This window comes from Ictalurus furcatus, chromosome 14, assembly GCF_023375685.1.
Source record: "Ictalurus furcatus strain D&B chromosome 14, Billie_1.0, whole genome shotgun sequence".
Classification (NCBI taxonomy): Eukaryota; Metazoa; Chordata; class Actinopteri; order Siluriformes; family Ictaluridae; genus Ictalurus; species Ictalurus furcatus.
In genome coordinates this window covers 6,626,764-6,647,555 of record NC_071268.1, presented here as the reverse complement: position 1 = coordinate 6,647,555, position 20,792 = coordinate 6,626,764, and the positions used below count along the sequence as shown (strand labels likewise).

The window sequence follows — 20,792 nt, the reverse complement described above, 5'->3', positions numbered from 1 at the left end:
ATATATATATATATATATATATATATATATATATACAGGGTGTACGGTTTCTTATATATATATATATATATATATATATATATATATATATATATATATATATATATATACAGGGTGTACGGTTGCTTATATATATATATATATATATATATATATATGTGTGTGTGTGTGTGTGTGTGTGTGTGTGTGTGTATATATATATATATATATATATATGCGTGTGTGTGTGTGTGTGTCTGTGTGTATTTGTGACTATAAGTCATTCCCTTCAAATGCTATTGAGCTTTAAATTATGGTATATTTTGTGTATGACCCCATGCAGTAGTGAAATACATGGCAATATTTACATATGATTTAATAGCTTATTTTAATAAATATCAGAAATCTAAAAGGTGTGCATTATAGGTGACACCTAGAGGAACACTTTCCAGTTGGTTTCCTGACTGTACTTCATTCCCTTCAAATCCTATTGAGCTTTAAATTATGGTATATTTTGCATATGGGCCCATTCTGTAGTGAAATTCATATCTAATTTAAATGTGGTTTAATAGCTTATTTTAATAAATATCAAAAATCTAAAAGGTGTTCATCATACCTGACACCTAGATGAACACTTTACAGTTGGGTGTGTGACTGTACATCATTCCCTTCAAATGCTATTGAGCTTTAAATGATGGTATATTTGTGTATGAGCCCATGCAGTAATAAAATACATAGCAATATTTATATATGATTTAATAGTTTATTTTGTTAAATATCAAAAATCTAAGAGGTGTGCATTATAGCTGACACTAAGATGAACATTTTACAGTTGGTTATATGACTGCAAGTCATTCCCTTTAAATGTTATTGAAGTTAGAAACGCGTTTAACAATGTCGTATGTAACTTTAGAGACGGTCCCTTAATTTCCGCATATCTGAATATCGAATGTCAAACCAACTTTATTCCACACGAATATCGAACATCCAACGCCAAATCAACTTTATTCCAGTTGTGTTTATCCGTTCTTCATGTGTGTCAGATACTCAATGTGTAATTACAGTTTTATTTCCAGGATTTCACATCAACAGTGTTTTAGGATTACCTACAAAAGGAGGACAAAATGAACTGTGGCCTGCTGACAAACAAGAATGAGCCAGGTAGGATTTAGAGGGGGGTGTGTGTTGTTTTTTTAATTTTATTTTATTTTATTAAACATCTCTCTCTCTCTCTCTCTCTCTCACTCTCACTCACACACACTTTCAGTAACAGCTTTATCCCGACAGCACTGAGGTGGATCCGGAAACTATCCCGGAAGCACTGCGTCATTCAGCAGAGCAAAATGTTAATATAGGTTTCTGTATTAATAATATGGAAGCTTATATTCCTTGTAAACTTCCTGCTTGCTTTTGGTACCTTCAGCTGCAGCAGACACAAGTGTTTGTGTTGCAAAATCCTCCTTCACACATTAACGCACATGTTATTGGTTGGATATGCTACATGTAAACACCCCGAAGGATGACCTAACACTGGAGTAAAGTTGGCTTGACGTTGGAAAGTCGATATTCGCAGAAATTAAGGGACTAAAATTACATCCGACATTGGTATACACGTTTCTAACTTCAATAGCAGTTGAAGGGAATGACTTAGCGGGCGTGTCCAATCTTATCCCGAAAGGACCGGTGTGGGTGCAGGTGTTCATTCCAATCAATCAGAAGCCACGCCTGAGTCTATTGAAGACCAGGATCAACTGATTAAACAGGTAGAATCAGGTGTGACTCCTGTTGGTTGGAATGAAAACCTGCACCCACACAGGCCCTTTGCGGATAAGATTGGACACCCCTGACTTACAGTCACAAAACCAACTGTAATGTATTCACGAAGGTGTCGGCTATGACGCACACCTTTTAGATTTTTGATATTTAATAAAATAAACTATCAAATGTGTAAATATTCCATATATTTCACTACCAAATGGACTCGTACACACCAAAAAAACATCATTTAAAGCTCAATAGCATTTGAAGAGAATGACTTGCAGTCACAAAACCAACTGTAAAGTGTTCATCTAGGTGTCAGCTATAACACACACCTTTTAGAGTTTTGATAGTCCGGACTGTTCAACAATTGAAAACATTTGGCGCATCATGGAACAAAAGATACAACAAAGAAGACCCAGGAGTGTTGAGCAACTAGAATCCTGTATCAGACTCGAATAGGACAACCTTCGTCTCTCAAAACTCCAGCAACTGGTCTCCTCATTTCCCAGACGTATACGGTCTGTTGTTAAAAGAAGACGGGATGCTACACGGTGGTACACATGGTCTCGTTCCAACAATTTTTTTTAGATGTGTTGTTTCCATTCAAAATTACCTTATTTTTTCCCTTAAAATGGTACATTTCCTCAGTTTAAACATCTGATATGTTTTCTATGTTCTATTGTGATTAAAATAAATAACAGCATACTTCCCTATTATATAGTAGGCGAAATACATGTATTTCAATTACTATATAGTAGGTAAGTATGCGGTTTCAGACGCAGCTCATGGCTTCAAGCAGTCGTCAATTCTGAAAATGACTACGTTTACATGGACAGCAGTAATCTAATTATTGACATTATTCTGAGTAAGACAATATTGTGATTAAGTTGTTTATATGAGTTGCTTTTAGAATATTCCTTTCATGTTCCTGTTTTATATGTTTTAGAACATAGATCGATTAACGTCACACGTCATTACGTCCCCACGCCACATCGTCCGACATTCCCTCCAGAATTTCACGTATCGACATACAGTTTGTCTTCGTTATGGTACCGTATCAGTTTTGGGTGTTTCGTTTTTAGTTTTTACGAAAGCTTCAAGTGCAGTTCATTATTTGTCATGCTATACGTGCAAATAGACGACTGCTTGAAGCCATGCTCTCTTGTTTGCCGTCAAACGGTTGAGCTCTGCCATGTGTGTATGTGTCCTATCGCAAAATGCAGTGAAAACTCCCACACGATGTTAATAGTGTGATTAAGGTGTGTACATGTCTGTGATGTACTTCTATAATGCGATTAGAACAGGAATACTCCATGTCTTAATTCGATTTTTGTTTACTTCGAGTATGACTTTAATCGGATTAAGGTCATCAATAATCGCTGTTTACATGGTAGCTTCTTAATCAGAGTATCGTCTTAATCGGGTTAATATCGGATTATTGTTGTCCATGTAAACGTACTGACACTTTCCAACATGCACCTGAAGCTCTGAATTGTTGTAATAGACCCTCAGCAGGGTGTTCTTTGCAGTGTTTCCAGTATGTTGATAAACCAAGGCAGCTAACACGAACTAAATTTCATAACAGTTTACTATTTAATGCATAATTCATAAAGATTTTCTGGCCTCCTTTAGACTTAGCTTAATGTGCCATTGTAATTTGCACTTCAAGAAATAACCCTCAATGTACTTGCTATCAGTATGAAGAAGGGAAATTGTCTAAAACCAATATTGGCTCTCATAGTCTGGCTCCAAGTTCTCTATTGCTCTGACTTCAATTGTCTTAATTTTCAAATCAGTCAAGATAATGTTTGACCAAAAAAGGCACTGAAACAGCACGGTGGGAGTCTTTTCCACTCATTCATTTACTGGATGAGACCCAATGCCATTAGTCATTTGTTATGTGCATAAAACCACATGTTCCTGTACAGCGACCATGAGACATTTGGTTTAAATATTTCCCGATATTTAGACGTGTTTAAACAACTTAGAAAATGACACCTTTTTTTGACCAGAAACAAAACTGGTCGGCCAAGGGAAAACAACAGCAGTTGATGACAGAATTGCACAAGCTGTGAAAGATAAACTCAAAACCACAATCGATGATGTAATCAACAACCACCACAGGGCAGGGGTGAAGGGTTCACAGTCCTCTTGTGATACTTGAAATTCTAACCTATCGAGTCATATCCATCTTTTAATCTCAAACCCAAATGTATTCAATGTATAGCACAAAGAAAAATTAGCCTTGCACTTCCAATCCTTTTGGAGAGGACTGTATGTCTGTAAATGATAAAACATATTGGTTGAACTGATATTTAACTGCAATCTGCAGACTTTTACAGTGCATTGCAGACACAAAATCAATATTAGTGCATGACCACTCTGCAGTCCTACTCCATGTCAGATATCGCACATAATAGTAAACAGAGATGTTTACTGTTGGTTACCTGACTTTATAGGTCTGGGCATCAGTGTACAAACGTTACACTGTTATTAGTGGCATGAAAGGAAAACATCAAATAACTCATCCAACCAAAGTAGGAAAGAGAAATATACAATAGCCTACATAATGAAAGATTTCTGCTGCTCTTTGTGTAGTTAACGTAAATTTCACCTCATCCTGTATTTTTCTTACAGAGCAGAGACCACAGTGCACCTTCTTGTTTGCGTATTAGATTATTGGAAGGCAGATGCCTGTGAATTCAAAGGTCAAAGGTTACCAGCATATAGTAGACGCTGGGTGAAAGTAACCACAAACAGAGGCAAATGTGCATCTTTCACCTTCAGTGAATTTTGTGTTGTTAAATTTAAGTCTTGTCACTTTCCTCATTTTGTCATAGGGGTCAAAATTTTAAAAATGCTACGTAAAGGCAGCTCTGGGGCTCTCTAGCTGCAAAACAATCTGTTGTGGTTAAATGCATTTTAAAAACCTGGATAAATGAAAATGATACCATGTGGACACAAGCACAAAGCCAAATAAATTTTAATTAGTGTGGAAAATCCTTCACATGGTCAAATACTGACAATTACTGTTCTTCTGTTCTGAAAACTACAGGCATTTATCTTTTACATGTCTCTTTTGCATAAATCTCAAACAGAAGTAACGATCTAGCATTATAAAGTTCCCCAGAAGGAGAAAAAAAAGTAGATACTTGCCATGTAAAGACTCCCTGCCTATAACCTACTTATGGAAATCATTAATGTCATCATTATCATTATTGACTATTTATTTATTTATTTATTTATTTATTGTAAAAAGGTCAGTTTACAATAGGAAATGCTGATTATCATTTTGATGATCTTGATCATCATGAGTCTTTGTCTCATCACCTTGGGTAAAAGTCACATTTGACTTAGGAGCCAGGTTGCTCCTTCACTTCAATGACCATGCTAACATCAGTGGGGAAATAATCACTGATTTTATCCAGAGAGTTTTGTTCTGTTGGCTGATTTTTTTTGTTGTTGTTAATGTCTTCATTTAAACATTTAAAAACGTTGTCATCTATACAGGGCACCCTTCTGTATTTTGATGATGATATGATGGTGCAGGTGCACTGCATACATGTTGATAGGCATTGTAAACTTTACAGGAAAAAACTCCAAATATGATATAAACCATAACTCCTGCCATCTTTGTATGTTTTTGACTCAGTTCCACTGAAGCACATCGAGGTGGATCTGCAGGTTCAGGGGCATGTAGCGACGGTGACCTCCACCCTGCAGTATATAAATGAGGAAGTGCACCCGCTGGAGGCTGTGTTTGTCTTCCCCATGCCTTCAGGAGCTGCTCTCTGCCATTTCAGCGCCAAGATTGCAGACCAGGAGATAGTGGCTGAGGTGCAGGAGAAACAGGAGGTGAGTGAAGCTGTGCTTTCCTGAAAATGATAAACTAATGATCTTACCTGCAGTATTCTGTAGACTAGTTAACAGGAATGTCAGTGCAGCATGGATTGTAGATTGTAGGTAATCCGCATGTTTCACACTGAGGGAATGTAACATTAACACATGTATCTTGCCTGTGTGTCAGGCGCGGGAGCAGTATGATGATGCAGTGAGTTCAGGTCAACAGGCCTTTCTGCTGGAGGAGAGTGAGGAGTCTGTGGACGTGTTCAAGATGAGTGTAGGCTCTCTGCCGTCAGGCCAGAGCGCCGCCGTCACCCTCATCTATATCACTGAGCTGAGTGTACAGGCTGACCATTCACTGCAATTCTGCCTGCCTGCAGTGCTCAACCCCCGCTACACACCAGCCGGTACTAAACACACACATCCACCACCACACACCATACTGTCACATACTAAACTAAAGTGAGGTGTGTCAGATATTGAAAAATATCTGACACACTTCACTGTTACATCTCAATGTAAGTAATCCTGCTGGTCAGGCATGCACTCAGCTAAATGGATAATCCATCAGGTAAATGAATCCTATAATCTGTTTACCGTTTTATTTTCAGGTTCAGGTGGTGATATAGTGTCAGAGATAATATCAAGTTCCTCTGGTATTCCTTACTCTCTCTCATTTACTGCACACGTGAGCTCTCCAAACCCCATCACTAAAGTGGAGTCCAATTGTCCTCTAGAGCCCCTGATGTTCCTCAACACAGACCACACAAAGGCAAAGGTGAGTGTGTGAGAGACAGAGATATGAGGTAATATGGAGCTGTGCATCTTAGAGGTGTAATGATTAACTGAACCAGATCAATTTCAGCTTTACTGATTCAGTGATTTAGCATTGGGTGTATTAGGCAAGCAAGTACAGGCATCTATCATATCACTTTTTCATGACTAGCATACAATTGTTTAGAAACATTTTTGGCAAGGCTTGCGGGGTGCTCCCATGGTCCAAACCAGTCATCTGGCCATAACATCTAGTGTGATAAATCATAACTGGTGTGATAAATCATGTGGATGACCGGGTACGTGCGCATTGCTTACCTGGGGAACAGATGGCACCAGGATGCACTATGGGAAGAAGGCAAGCCGGCAGAGGCAGTGTGATGCTCTGGGCAATGTTCTGCTGGGAAAGCTTGGGTCCTGGCATGTGGATGTTACTTTGACACGTACCACCTACCTAAACATTGTTGCAGACCAATTACACTCATGGCAACGGTATTCCCTTATGGTAGTGGACTCTTTCAGCAGGATAGTGTGCCCTGCCACACTGCAGAAATTGTTCAGGAATGGTTTGAGGAACATGACAAAGTGTTCGATGTGGTGACTTGGCTTCCAAATTCACCAAATCCCAATCCAGTCGAGCATCTGTGGGATGTGCTGGACAAACAAGTCTACCCATGGAGGCCCCACCTCACAACTTACAGGATCTACTGTTGTATCTGTGTATATGTATACAATCTACTCTGAAAGTATTGGAACAGCAGGCTTGTACCACAGGGTCTTTCAGTTGTTGTTTGTTTTGGGGGGAGGGGGGACTCCCTTCAGTCTCCCCTTCAAGAGGTGAGATGCTGCTCAATTGAGTTAAGGTCTGGTGATTGACTTTGCCAGTCTAGAACCTTCCAGTTTTTCCCCCCGATTAAGTCCTTTGTTGTGTTGGCAGTGTGTTTGGGGTCATGGTCTTGCTTCATGATGAAGTTCCTTCCAATTAGATTGTATGCATTTCTCTGTAAATTAGCAGACAGAATGTTTCTATAATCTTCTGCATTAATTCTGCTGCTACCATCATGAGTTACATCATCAATAAAGATTAGTGAGTCTGTTCCAGAAGCAACTGTGCAACCCCAAGCTATAACACTAGCTCCACCATGTTTCACAGATGAGCTTGTATGTTTTAGATCATGAGCAGATCCATTCTTTCATCACACTTTGGTCTTTCCATCACTTTGGTAGAGTTTGAATTTGGTTCCAGAACTTTCTCTGTATTTCTTTGCGAATTCCAATCTGGCTTTCTGATTTTTACTGCTGATGAGTGGTTTTCATCTTGTGGTATGACCTCTATATTTCTGTTTTCAAAGTCTTCTTTGAATCTATCATCAACTGATGTTGTTTTCCTTGGCCGACCTGTTCTATGTCTGGTTGTTAGTACACCAGTGGTTTCTTTTTTTTTCAGGACATTCCAAATTGTTGTATTGGCTATGCCCAGTGTTTGTGCAATGGCTCCAAAAATTTTCCCTCTTTTCTGTACTTCAGAATGGCTTGCTTTTCTCCCATAGACAACTCTCTGGTCTTCATGTTGGTTTTATGTGAAAACCAGTGAACATGAAACCTAGGGGTCAAACCAAGAGTAGACATTCAGGGCTATTAATTCTTTGAGCAATCAATTTGACTTGGCACACCTGGGCTGCATTAAACACCTGTCAGTTGCATGTTCCAAATTTTTAATAACTTGACAAAATGGGTGGCTTCAAACAACAGCTGCCATATTCTAAGTTGTTTAACATGTCTAGATGTAAATATGAACTTCTGATCTGTTGTTTCATATACCTCTTTTGATCTCAAACCCAAATGTCTTCAATGTATTTTGGGAAAAAAATAGAATTGGCCTTGCACACCATCTAATTTAATAGGAACACCTGTAAATCTGCTCATTCATGCAGTTATCTAATCATTCAATCATGTGGCAGCAGCACAATGCATAAAATCATCACCACAATCACCAAAGTAGAAAAGGAGCAGCATTTGGTGGAAAGAACAGTTTGCCAACTGTTACTCATGAGAATGGATCTATTATGCTTTAAAATTGTGTGCCAGCCAGTTGCACATGAAACATTGCACAGGTAGATGGAAGAATGGATTCCAATTAATATCATCAAAATCAGGAAACAAATCAGTCAAGAAATCAAAACTGAAAAGAGGCTGGCTTTGGGACCTAAATCCACCAGGAACACCTTCAAGAAACGCAAGATGAGGCTTTTGAAATGTCCCTCACAGTCTTACACACTGATATATATCATACACACCAAATGGGTCTTGCTTAGTACTTTTACTTTTTCTCCAATTTAAGTCCATGAAATATAAAGTAACAGAATTTTTAAGCAGAATTTTCTTTACATTTTTTAAATTAAAATTTGTATTTATTTATTTTGCCATACACAGCCACTCACCTGCATGTAATCTTTAATAGGATTCTATTTAAATGGATATTCTTATCAGAACACATTGTATTATGTGTGTGTGTGTGTTTAGGTAAGCCTTCGTACAGGTCATATGTTTGACAGAGATGTCGAGCTGTATCTATATTATCAGAATCCTCATCAGCTCACTGCTATAGTGGAAGCTGGATCTCCTGCAGCACAGCCAGGTACAATATTTCTGTTTAATAAAATGAAACCTTCCCAAAATACAGCGTTTCAAACGCAATATCAGTTAAACAAAGAAAACCATGTTTTTCAGAATGTCACAAATATTTTTTTTTTTTCAAATAAAACACTTATTTAAAAAAACAAACAAACTAATCATTGTGCACCTTTTGAAAATTACTATTAAAAACAAGAACAAACGATAAGCTAATATTGGTTGCGGGTGTTAATTTAATGTTTGTAATATAGTTTGAATATCACAAATTTAACAAAATGGAAGTGTCTTATTTCTTTTCTTGCCTTCTTTTCATTACACTTCTGTTCATTTATCTTTCTTTTTAGGGACTCTCCTGGGAGACCCTGTGGTCATGGTCAGTTTCTATCCAGAGTTTCCTGAGTCAGTGATGTCCTCCGTGTCGTCGTGTGGCGAGTTTGTGTTTGTTATGGACAGATCTGGCAGTATGAGCTGCGCCATGCATAATGGACAAGGTGCACAAGAACGCATCGAGTGTGCCAGGGTAAGACTCAACACTTAACTGTTCTGTAGATATTTTTTTCTTTTTTTCATCATAACAGCTTTTTGCCTTGTAAAAATTTAAAGATTTTTTTTCTTTTCATATGAATTAAGCTTGAATTAAAAAACGAATGATAATACTAAAAAGAATAATAATATTGACTATGTGAATAATGATGTGTTTAGGACACTCTGCTCCTGCTGCTGAAGAGTCTCCCCATGGACTGTTACTTCAACATCTATGGCTTTGGCTCTCACTATGAATCCTTCTTCCCGTGAGTAACCCGAACATGAACCAGTGAATATGGAGTAGTTCTGTCACTCAGTTCATTATTCAGACACAAACATGGATGAAATGAAATGATACAGGTCTGGGTGGTAGCAACTAGTAGCATTGCTTCTTACAGGGCCATATTTTGAGCTTCATGTCATGTCCATGTGGGTTTTCTCTGGGTTCTCTGGTTTACTCCAACCTCCCAAAAACATGCCAGTTGCTGGATTGGCTAAAATAAAGCCCCTAGAATGTGTGAATGAATGTGTGCATGTCGATCTGTGTAGGATTGGTGTTCCATCCAGGGTGTGTTCCCACCTCATGCCCAGTATTTTTGGGATAGCTGACCTGAATCAAGTGATTACTGAAAGTGAGTGTGTGAGAGTGATCGAGGGATGGTTAGATGTGCTGTGTCTCAATTGTGTTGTATGATTCCCTGGCTTTAGGAAAAGTGTGCAGTACAGTCAGGACACTATGGAGCAGGCTGTGAAGAAAGTAAATGAGATGCAAGCAGACATGGGGGGCACGGAAATTCTGCAACCTCTGGAGCACATTTACAAACAGCCTTGTATCCCCAACCACCCAAGACAGGTAAAATTATTCTACATCCAAACCTGCAGTTGAGCAGAATATGTATATTTACCCGTTTAACATGTCCTGTTTAGATTTATATTTCTAGTCAAGGCCAGTAGATCACCGCTCTCTCCAAAGTCCCATGCTTCACAGTGAGAAATCTGAAGGGTACTCTTTTTTCACATTCTTGTAGAAAAAAAAGGTGTTTTGAGGGTTATTTAAAGGTTCATTGGATAATTAAGAGTTCTTAATTAAGTATCAGAAGCACTGTTGTAGAGTTCCCTCAGATTGGGACAAACGAATCTTGCTAAAAATGTAAGGATTAGAATTATTGAAGGAAAAAAGTAAACAACTGTTGCTCATCTGTAGTATTTTTTTCACCCTGGATGTTCAATTTCTGTTCTCTCTTTCCAGCTGTTCATATTTACAGATGGTGAAGTAGAAAACACCAAAGATGTTCTTCACTGCGTGAAGAGCAATGCTGATGTGCACAGGCATGTGCTCTTTAAAGCATTAAAACATTCTCTTAAAACATTCATGATGTATACAGTTTATTTTCGGAAAAATTGAGTAGCTAGAACTAGAAGTATAAATATTTAAAGCATTTAAATTATTCCTAATGCATTCAGCTAACTGAGAGGTACAAATAGTTGATTACTTTGGGAGAATTATCATGACAGTTTCAGAATTGTAAACAATAATCCCCTAAAGTGGACCAGATTCCCATATAAAAAAGGAAAATGTATCATACCACAACACTGTTGATTTCTTCATTCCAATTACTCAGAAGGTGTTAATTTTTAACACCTAATTTTAGCACAGTTATGCAGTGTTGTGATTGTTAGTAGTGCCTGGTATCTGTTTTCCTCTCCCCACTTGTATGTGTGTATGTATGTGCATGTGAGAGTGGAGTTGATCTTTTCTAGAGTAACTTACTCACAGGGACTTGTGTAGCAGAAGCAAATATTATTCAACCCTAACAATAAATGTATTTTAAAAGAGAAAAAAATTGTTTAACAAAGTAAACCGTGTAACAGTTTCTATGGTGATGCTTTCTGTAATATAAAAGGTTTATTTAACATTTATGGATGAGGCAGTATGCCCAATTGTTATTTATTCCGGACTTAGCGTGTTTTATAATGAGTTTTTTTCTGATAATTTTCTATATGTAGAACGCTCATAAAGGATTTATAATCCACCTCTTTGTTTAAACAGATGCTTCTCATTTGGGATTGGTGAAGGTGCAAGTTCTGCACTCATCACAGGATTGGCTGAGAACAGCTCTGGCCACGCCCAGTTCGTCTCAGGAAAAGAGCGCATGCAGGCCAAAGTAAGACCGGGTTCTTCTCAAACAGCAACAAAGAAACAAATAGAAATAACAGAAATTTATACCTTAGCCTAGTGGCATCAACTAATGAATCTTTTCTCACTTTAGTAATCACAATTTGATTGAAATGATTTGGTGGTTCATTTACAGCATGTACATCAAATAATTATACCTGTCCTTGAGAGATAAATTTGAAATTTCCATGAATATTCTTTGTCGTTAATTCCCAATGCTAGGTAATGCAGTCTCTTCGCTATGCTTTGCAACCAGCAGTGACTGATATCACTGAGGATTGGACTGGTTTATCTTTCACCCGTCTGAGCCCCCCGATTAATTCACTTTTCCATGGTCAAAGAGCACTGATTTATGCCCAGTTGAAAGGAGAGGTGAGACGTTTATCACACTGTTTTATACGAAAACTTTTTTTTTCAGATTCTGAATCTGATAATACTGAATGGAAATTGATTTGCATGCTTTCTCTTCATTTTTATCTTCATCAGGCCATGAAGTTTCCATTATTCATGCATAATTTAATACATTTTAAAAAACTAATTGTTTAAATTGTGAGTCATTTTCTTTACCAGAAAATGCCCAGCTCTACTTATCACCGTTCTCTTTCTCTGTCCCTAGGAATGTCAGAACCCAGACACTAAGGGGAAAATATCAGTGCGGTACTGCCTAGGAGATCAAGAGGTAACGAACACCGTCCACTTCTCCCTGAAGCCGGCTGAGGAGAGCGGGTAACTGCTACATGTTTTCTGTAATGTTTAAAGGAAGCATTTTTCTCTTTTTGATTGTCTCATTTCTGATGTAATCTTATAATAAACCCTAGCTTGGGTGGCTTTAGCTTTCATACACAGTCATATCAGCTTGGTTACAGCACTCAAAATTAGTCAGAGCTACTATATCTTATAGAAACAAAGTCTCTGGCAGTTTTCGCGATAAGTGGAACCAGCTAGCAGTTTAAGGAGGATTTGAGTCATTCAAGGTTATCTGGAAATGAAAAGAGCAATATGTAGTTAAGACATGTGGATTTGTGATATTAACTTAAATATGTTGTTGAACTTCACGTAGACGATTGGAAACTGATAAATCTGAAACAGAAACACTTCAGATGATGGAAGACACGTAGTCAAGTTTATTGTGTAAATCCTAACTAATTACAACAAGACAGAATAGTAAAACGTTTAATTATTACTCAGCTGTGTGTGTGTGTGTGTGTGCAGACTGGCCATCCACAGGCTGGGTGCTCGCTCTCTGATCCGCTCTCTGGAAAGGGACGAGCAGAATGATGGAGCTGATAAAGAGGCTCTGAAGGCCAGAGTGGTGGAACTGAGTAAGCAGTCTGGAGTGAGCAGCTCTCACACAGCCTTCATAGCTGTCCATAAGGGCAGCAGACAAGCTGTGAAAGGACCACTGGTGAAGAGGAGAATTCCTACCCCTAGTCAGTATTCTTTTCACTTTTACTCAACCTGTCATCTAATAATATGAGGATTATTGTGATTAGCATACATGGTTTTAGTGCTTTTAAGCATAAACACACCATACAGAGCACATAAGGAATCTAACCTCCTGTTTTTGTTTTTTGTATGTTAAGTGTATACGGCATGTTCAATGGGCATTAACCATAAGTAATGGAACACAAGAGTTTGTAAATACTTATGGAACATGAGACTATTATTGTGTTGTATTTCCTTCATGAAATGTGTTGAGACTTGTGTTTACAGTTTGTATAGTTGGGTAAAGATGATGTGGTGCTTTGTATCATATACATGATATGACCTGGATTTGAGCGTACAAAAGCTTCATGTTACTTTAGATTACACATTTTTTATCTAGTAACCAGTGGAAGATTAGAGTTAAAGATTTAGGCTTGATGCATATGCAGAAGTGTGCAATAAAATAAAAATGTCATTGGGCTGGGTGATGTGACAATATAAAATTGATGGGTTAAACAATATTACAGGGTATTGTGTCATTGGTTTAAAAATGATAATTGATTTAACAGTTAAGCATGTTAAATGGTTGAAAGCATGAACAGGTTAAAAGGCCAAAGTCTAGTTTAAGGAGTCAAAACTCTGCCAGTATGTTCATGGTGGTTGATAGGATGTTCCTAGACCGTTGCTATGCTAACCCAGACGAATAAAATACACATGAGGGGTTTAAAGTGTATATTTCCATAAATGAAATACATTCTTTATATGTATTTAAAATGTTAAACCATATAATTAATATCTGAATTAACCCAGATATCTTTATCCCATTAATGCGTAGCCTGTTTGGAGTTCTTGGGATAATTCAGAATTTAGGCTGAATATCAGATTCCAGTATTTATACCTGAGGAGAAGATTTCTGAATGTTAGCAACATTCAGGAACATGCAGTAATGTAACTTTTGCTAATTGATGAGGGATTATTTTGAGACATGGATAGAAGAAAGCTGAGTCAATGAAGGTGTATTTCATTAACATTTAAACAAATGGCAGTTAACCTATTTTGTTAATATTATTTATGATTTAATAATGTTCAATGGACTGCCATCCAATCCAGGGTGTATTCCTACCTCACACCCAGTGTTCTCAGGGTAGGCTTTGAATCCACCACAATCCTGACCACATTAAAGTGGTTACTGAAAGTGAGTGTAAATGCTGAAGTTCATGGATTGTTAATATTAATTAATGCAGTAGATAATGCTAGCTATGGAAATCTTAAAGTAGTGTGTTACTGTATCCACTATCTTCACAGTTTTGGGATTTCATCCTGTAGTAATAAGTAAGCCTGTAAGACATCTTTTGCTCTGACTTTTAGTGAAGTTAAAAAAATAGAAGTGATGTTTAGATGAAATTTTTATTCATAGATTAAATAAACATTTGCCAGTGCACTTGTATTTCATTAACATTTAAATAAATGTCAAACAAATGTCAATTAATTTCTTAACATTTCTTATGATTTTATTAATGCTGAGGTTCATGGTTTGTTAATGTTAATTAATACAGCAGTGTTATTATACAATATATAAAACGTGCTTGGTTTGTTGTGAAGTATAAAACCATTAGGAACGCACAGTTTTAAAATGCGTCATACTCATACTCAGTCATACTCGAAGTAAACACAAATCGAATTAAGACATGTGGAGTATTGCTATTTTAGTCACGTTATCATAGTGAATTATAGATATGTACCCACCTTAATCACACTATTGTGAGAGTTTTACGGCAGTTCATTTTGTTTGTACACGCCCACAATACAGTATTTCAAATTAAGACATGTGGAGTATTCCTGTTTTAGTCACATTACAGACATGTACACACCTTAATCACACTATTAACGTCGTGTGGGAGTTTTCACCGCGTATTACGACAGGACACGTACACATACGGCAGTGCTCAACCGTTTGACGGTAAACAAGAGAGCACATCTGCGTCTGAAACCGTGTACTTACCTGCTATATAGTAGGTGAAATACATGTAGGTAAGTACGCGGTTTGGGACGCATCCCAAGGCTTCAAGCAGTCGTCTATTTGCATGTATAGCATGACTAATAATTAACTGCACTTGAAGCTTCGTAAAATTTAAAAATAAAAATACACAAAATTGTATACGGTACCATAACAAAGACGAACTGTATGTTGATATGTGAAATTCTGGAGGGAATGTCGGACGGCGTGGCGTGGTGATGTAATGATGTGTGCTGTTAATTGATCTGTGTTCTATAACGTAAAACGGGAATATGAAAGGAATATTCTAAAAGCAACTCATGTAAACACCTTAATCACAATATTGTCTTATTCAGAATAAGGTCAATAATTAGATTATCGCTGTCCATTTAAATGTAATCAGTGATGCACATATTATATTCAGAGTGCATGATTAATGAGGAAGAATGCTGATGTTTTTTGTTGTTTCTTTGTTTTGTTTATTTGCTTCTGTACAGTGATGTCTGCATGTGCTCCAGTTCAAGCTAGTAAGTTACTGAATATAATAGTTTGTAATTCATACACCATACAGATCTACAAAAGTAAAGCAAAAAGAAGAGTATTATTAATTTTTTTTTTAAAAAATATAGACCCTACAAGAAACTGTATGTAGGGCTGCAACAATATAAACTTTTAAGTTTATTGTTGAATATGAAACTAATGTTTTACCTTTTTTTCCTTCCTATTTTTTTCTTCTATTTATTTTATCTTCACTGTCTTGGTGGATTTCATCCAGTGGTAGAGTGTAAGTGTACACAATGTGTTTTTCTCTGACTTTGCTAGTGAAGTTGAATATAATAAGCAGATTATAGGAAGTGTGAATGTTTAATCAAGTTCAGTTGATGAGCTGTTACCTTCTCACTGCAGTGAAGTAACTGTTCAAATTAGGCAAGGAATGGAATACAACAATGTGTCCTGTTATACAAAAATAAACAATGATGAGGTCTAATGCAACATGTAGGGCCAATTACCACCCCGAAGTAATTATTGTCCGATAAGAACATGCCTCAGTGGTTTATTCCTCATTTACCACAACAATTACAATTTTTCATTTATTATTGAGCCAAACTATATGCGTTTTTAGCATTTAGTTATGTTAATATTGTATTGTAATATTGAATATACATATATTACTGTGATCGTATCAGATTACCTCTGTTATAGCAGTTAAAGAGTTGTTCTCTCACAATTCTCTTTTTTCTGTCCCTCCAAGTTAATACAACAACAAAAAATGCAGCTTGTCATGTTATTGATGAATCAGAAAGCACAAAGCCCTCTGTCCTGAAGACTTCCAATGTTGTAAAACTGACCTTCACAAAGCGCCGAAACCTAAGTCTTGTCAATCCGTCCACCATATAAGCCATTGTGAATGAGTTGTTAATGTAGAAACATTAATGAATTAGAAAGAGTACCACCATTTTAATTACAGCAACAACTACTGTCAGAGCTACTCTTACAGACAGTTAAGAATTCATCAGCTCTGTGGTATAAAATAATATAACTGATATAGTGTTCTGTTTTCTATTGTTTTAGCTTCATATAGACAGTTTCCTTGCAGTAGTCTATACCAGTAACTCTGTTCTAAATGTTCTTTTCATTAAAAGTAGATACACAGTACAGTGTGGAAAATTAGTATTAAGTTATACTCTCACTTATTCTGTGGATATTGCAGTGCTACTGTACAGTGATTTCAAACATGATCAGGATAATGTCATGATGGTAGGATGATGGTGCCTTTTGTAAAACAGATGTGCTTTATATTCTAAATGTTTCATTCAATACTTAAATGTTTTTTTGGTAAAGTTAAACATTTTCTTTATTTAAGGTGATGGAGTTTTTCACATGAAACCAGGTAAGGTTCAGCAGTAACTCTGAAACCTCTCTCATATACTGTATGCATGTTTGTGTTTTAATGAACCTTTCTCTTTTTTATTACTAGTACTTAGTTCGTAATAAGATCTATATGTTTGTATATCTATACTGATGTCTCTGTAGACACCCTTGAGTCTCCAAAGGATCCGTTGTTGCAGCTCATCTCCCTCCAGAAGGCTTTGGGTTGCTGGGAAATGGAGTCTACACTTGCAGAGGTGTTTGGGAGGACAGAAAAAGAGCTGATCGAGCAGATTCCTGCACAGGTTAATACACACTAAATATGTCTGTGTAACGTGTAGCCTTGTTGGAAATTTACCCTTAAAGCCTTATTCATTACTAGTCATTACACCCCCCAAACACCCCCCCACCGCCAACCAAAAAAAACCCATTTCAGGATGTGAAATGGTGCTTTAGATTACAAGTAAATATTCTTTTGTATTTTAACAGCAAACTTTTCTTCTTACTCCTGGCACTTTTGTTAGTTGGATTCCAATATAAAGTCCCCTCTGAAAGTATTGGAACAGCAATGCCAATTCTTTTGTTTTTGCTGTACACAGAAATAATTTTCTTTTTTTGTTGCTCAGATGTGCCCTGTTAGATTGATTGTTTACACAATCAATGTGTAACAACTGTGAAGACTGCATTTGTTGTTAGAAAGGATAAACCAGTATGAGAGCTGTCTATGAGAGAAAAACAAGCCATTTTGAAGCTGAGAAACAAGGGAAAAGTGATTTAGTCATTGCACAAGCATCGAACAGCTTGGCCAAGGAAAACAGCAGCAGTGGGTGACAGAAACCTTGTGAGAGCTAGGAAGAAAAACCAAAAAACAACAGTTAGTGACATCACCAACAACCTCCACAGGACAGGGGTGAAGGTATCATAATCCACCTTTGAGAGCACAAATATAGATGTCATACCACAATATGCAAACCACTCATCAGCAGTAAGAATGAGAGAGCCAGATTGGAATTCACAAAGAAATACAGACATGAGAAACAAAAGTTCTGGAACCAAGAATAACCTCTACCCAAGTGAAGGAAAGGTCAAAGTGTGGAGAACGAATGGAGCTGCTCATGATCCAAAACATATGAGCTCATCGGTCAACAGTCAACTTGTGGTGGTAGCAGCAGAATGAGTTCAGAAGTCTACAGAAACATTCTGTCTGACAATTTACAGAGAAATGCATCCAATCTAATTGGAAATCTAACATGACTCTTAAAATTATTTTGGTGCTGCTATGTGCAGTAGATATTGTGCATAGCAGTGGACCTCTTCTGTGTCCCACAATGTTCCCCTGCCACTCATGGTACACATGTGTTGTGGAAACTAATGATATAATCATCGGCTAAAACATAAGCAGGTTACGTTACGTCCTGATCAAGTGGGGACCCGAGTACAAGTTTCACAGTTCCAGTACAACCGAACTGAGACCACCTCCTACAGGTAGTTTCAGGTCTGGTACCATGGTGCGCTTCCTGGTCTGCATGACAGCTTTCACATTAACAATTTTTCACACTAAAAATTGGGTGGTCTGCCACCAAAGGTGCCATGTTTAACACGTTTAGATGCAAATATGAAGAAATAAAACTTGACATTCTGATCTATCTCCTCATATTCATCTTTTGAGCTAAACCCAAATGTTTTCAGTGTATAGCAAAAATGAATATTGACCTTGCTGTTCCAATACTTTCAGAAGGGACTATAAGACTATAACTTTTAGATTACCCAATCTTCCTCCACTCTATTAATTTTCTATCCACTGAACATAGACATGGGTTCATCCATCATTGGTGCAGTGCTGTGAAAAAGTATTTGCCCCATCCTGATTTCTTCTGTTTTTCTGTGTATCTTATACTAACTATTTTTAGATCTTCAAACAAAATGCAACATAAAACAAAGCCAGCCGTAGTAAACACACAATACTGTCCTTATTTATTTATTTATTATATTTTATTGAAGAAAAATCAGCAACACCTATCAACAATGTGAAAAAATAATTACAAATTAAAATCTGATTGTGCCACCTTTAGCAGCAATAACTGCAATCAAACGCTTCTGATAACTGGAGATCACTGTGTAACTTACTTCTAGGACTAGGACTTACTCCTATGCTTTGGATCATTGTATTGCTGCATAATCCAGTTGTGCATGAGTTTCAACTTACAGACTGAAGACCAGACATTCTCCTCTAGGATTTTCTGTTAGAGAGCATAATTCATGTTTCCCTCAATTATTAGAAGTTGTCCAAACCCTGAAGCAGCAAAGCATCCCCACACCATCACACTTCCACCACCATGCTTGACCGTAGGTATGATGTTCCTTTTGTGGAATTCTGTGTTTGGTTTACACCAGATGTAACGGGCCCGCTGTCTTCAAACAGTTCCACTTTCAATTCATCAGTCCACAGAACATTCTCCCAAAAGGTTTGAGGATCATTAAGGTGTGTTTTGGCAAAATTCAGAGGAGCCTTAAAGTTCTTCTGGGTTAGCAGTGGTTTTCACCTCGCCACTCTTCCATGGATGCCATTTTTGCCCAGTGTCTTTCTGATAGTGGAGTCATGAACAGTATCCTTAATTGATGCAATTTGTGACTTGCTGGATGAGTTGTTGCTGTGCTCTTGGAGGAATTTTTTTAAAGTCTGCCACTTCTGGGAAGGTTCACTGCTGTGCCGTTTTTCCATTTGGAGATAATGTCCCTCACTGTGGTTCTTTGGAGTCCCAAAGCCTTTGAAATAGTGTTGTAACCCTTCCCAGTCTGATGTATTTCAATCACCTTCATCCTCATTATTTTTGGAATTTCTTTAACCAACTTCATGCTCTTGAAAAAGTTCTGTATAAGTGTTGATTTGTTTGAACAGGGTTTGCAGTAATCAGGTCTGGTTGTGTCTAGTCCAGCTGAACCCCATTATGAATGCAGTTTCATAGATTTGGGGAATTAATAACTATGGAGGCAAATACATTTTCACACAGTTACAGTTGGTATTGGATAACTTTTTTTTGCTTCAATAAATAACATTTTCATTTAAAAACTGTATTATGTGTTTACTCAAGTTATTTTGTCTTAGATTTTGTTTTAATTTCTGAAACAATTCAGTATGAGATATACACAAAAACCCAAGAAATCAGGATGGGAGCTAGTACTTTTTCACAGCACTGTATGTATGTAAGTTTCCTGTTGGGTTTTGTGTGCAGGTGAAGCCAGATGTCTGGGCTACACTTCTGGCTCTGATTTGGTTACATGGCTTTAAGATCGATGCACAGGTTGAGTGGCAGTTTTTGGCCATGAAAGCAGTGGCATGGATCCGCACACAGAAAGGTAAACTCTACATTTCTGCAATCAGTCAGTGAACTGTAGAATGAAACATATTAAACAACACGACTGACTTTTTCCTGCTCAGAAAATTCCACATTTTGATTAAGCAGTTTTCTGATGAAAAACAATGACTAACCAGCACATTACCAAATTTAACACTAATATTTTTACATTGTCTTGGTGATGATGATGAGAATGATGATGATTGTGTGTGTGTGTGTGTGTGTGTGTGTTTTTCAGTGGTCAACCACTCAGAGTGTGTATGGATAGGTAATGCTCTTCTGGGCTGTCAGGTTAAAGAAGGTGCTCTTGGGCTCTGAAGAATTCACCCTCTTACAGCATCCACACAAAATGCCTTGGCATCATTTTCTCTTTTACTTTACTTATTTTTACTTACATTAGCATGCCTTTTGTTGTATGGAAATCAGATGAAAAATAAAACACAGGAAAACAATG

At 37.3% G+C, this 20,792-nt stretch overlaps 1 protein-coding gene across 5 annotated transcripts; it reads left to right on the top strand.

The window, feature by feature from the left end:
- The first annotated feature begins 212 nt into the window (after positions 1-212).
- Positions 213-20,792, top strand: LOC128618440 (von Willebrand factor A domain-containing protein 5A). 5 transcript variants are annotated; one of them, XM_053642037.1, is made up of 20 exons: positions 215-1,140; positions 1,247-1,324; positions 5,393-5,595; positions 5,768-5,990; positions 6,195-6,361; positions 8,881-8,995; positions 9,336-9,511; positions 9,694-9,782; positions 10,225-10,369; positions 10,766-10,845; positions 11,567-11,681; positions 11,915-12,064; positions 12,309-12,418; positions 12,905-13,122; positions 15,611-15,642; positions 15,876-15,897; positions 16,978-17,004; positions 17,148-17,287; positions 20,216-20,339; positions 20,577-20,792. In XM_053642037.1, the coding sequence occupies exons 3-20, from the start codon at positions 5,512-5,514 to the stop codon at positions 20,654-20,656; spliced, it is 2,097 nt and encodes a 698-aa protein (XP_053498012.1). In that variant the 5' UTR covers positions 215-1,140; positions 1,247-1,324; positions 5,393-5,511; the 3' UTR covers positions 20,657-20,792. The 5 variants fall into 5 exon arrangements, 4 of the variants coding, with proteins under 4 accessions (XP_053498012.1, XP_053498010.1, XP_053498008.1 ...); XR_008387722.1 differs by lacking the exons at positions 1,247-1,324; positions 20,577-20,792 and adding an exon at positions 17,609-18,467 and having other exon boundaries at positions 213-1,140; XM_053642035.1 differs by lacking the exon at positions 1,247-1,324 and having other exon boundaries at positions 15,611-15,640; positions 15,889-15,897.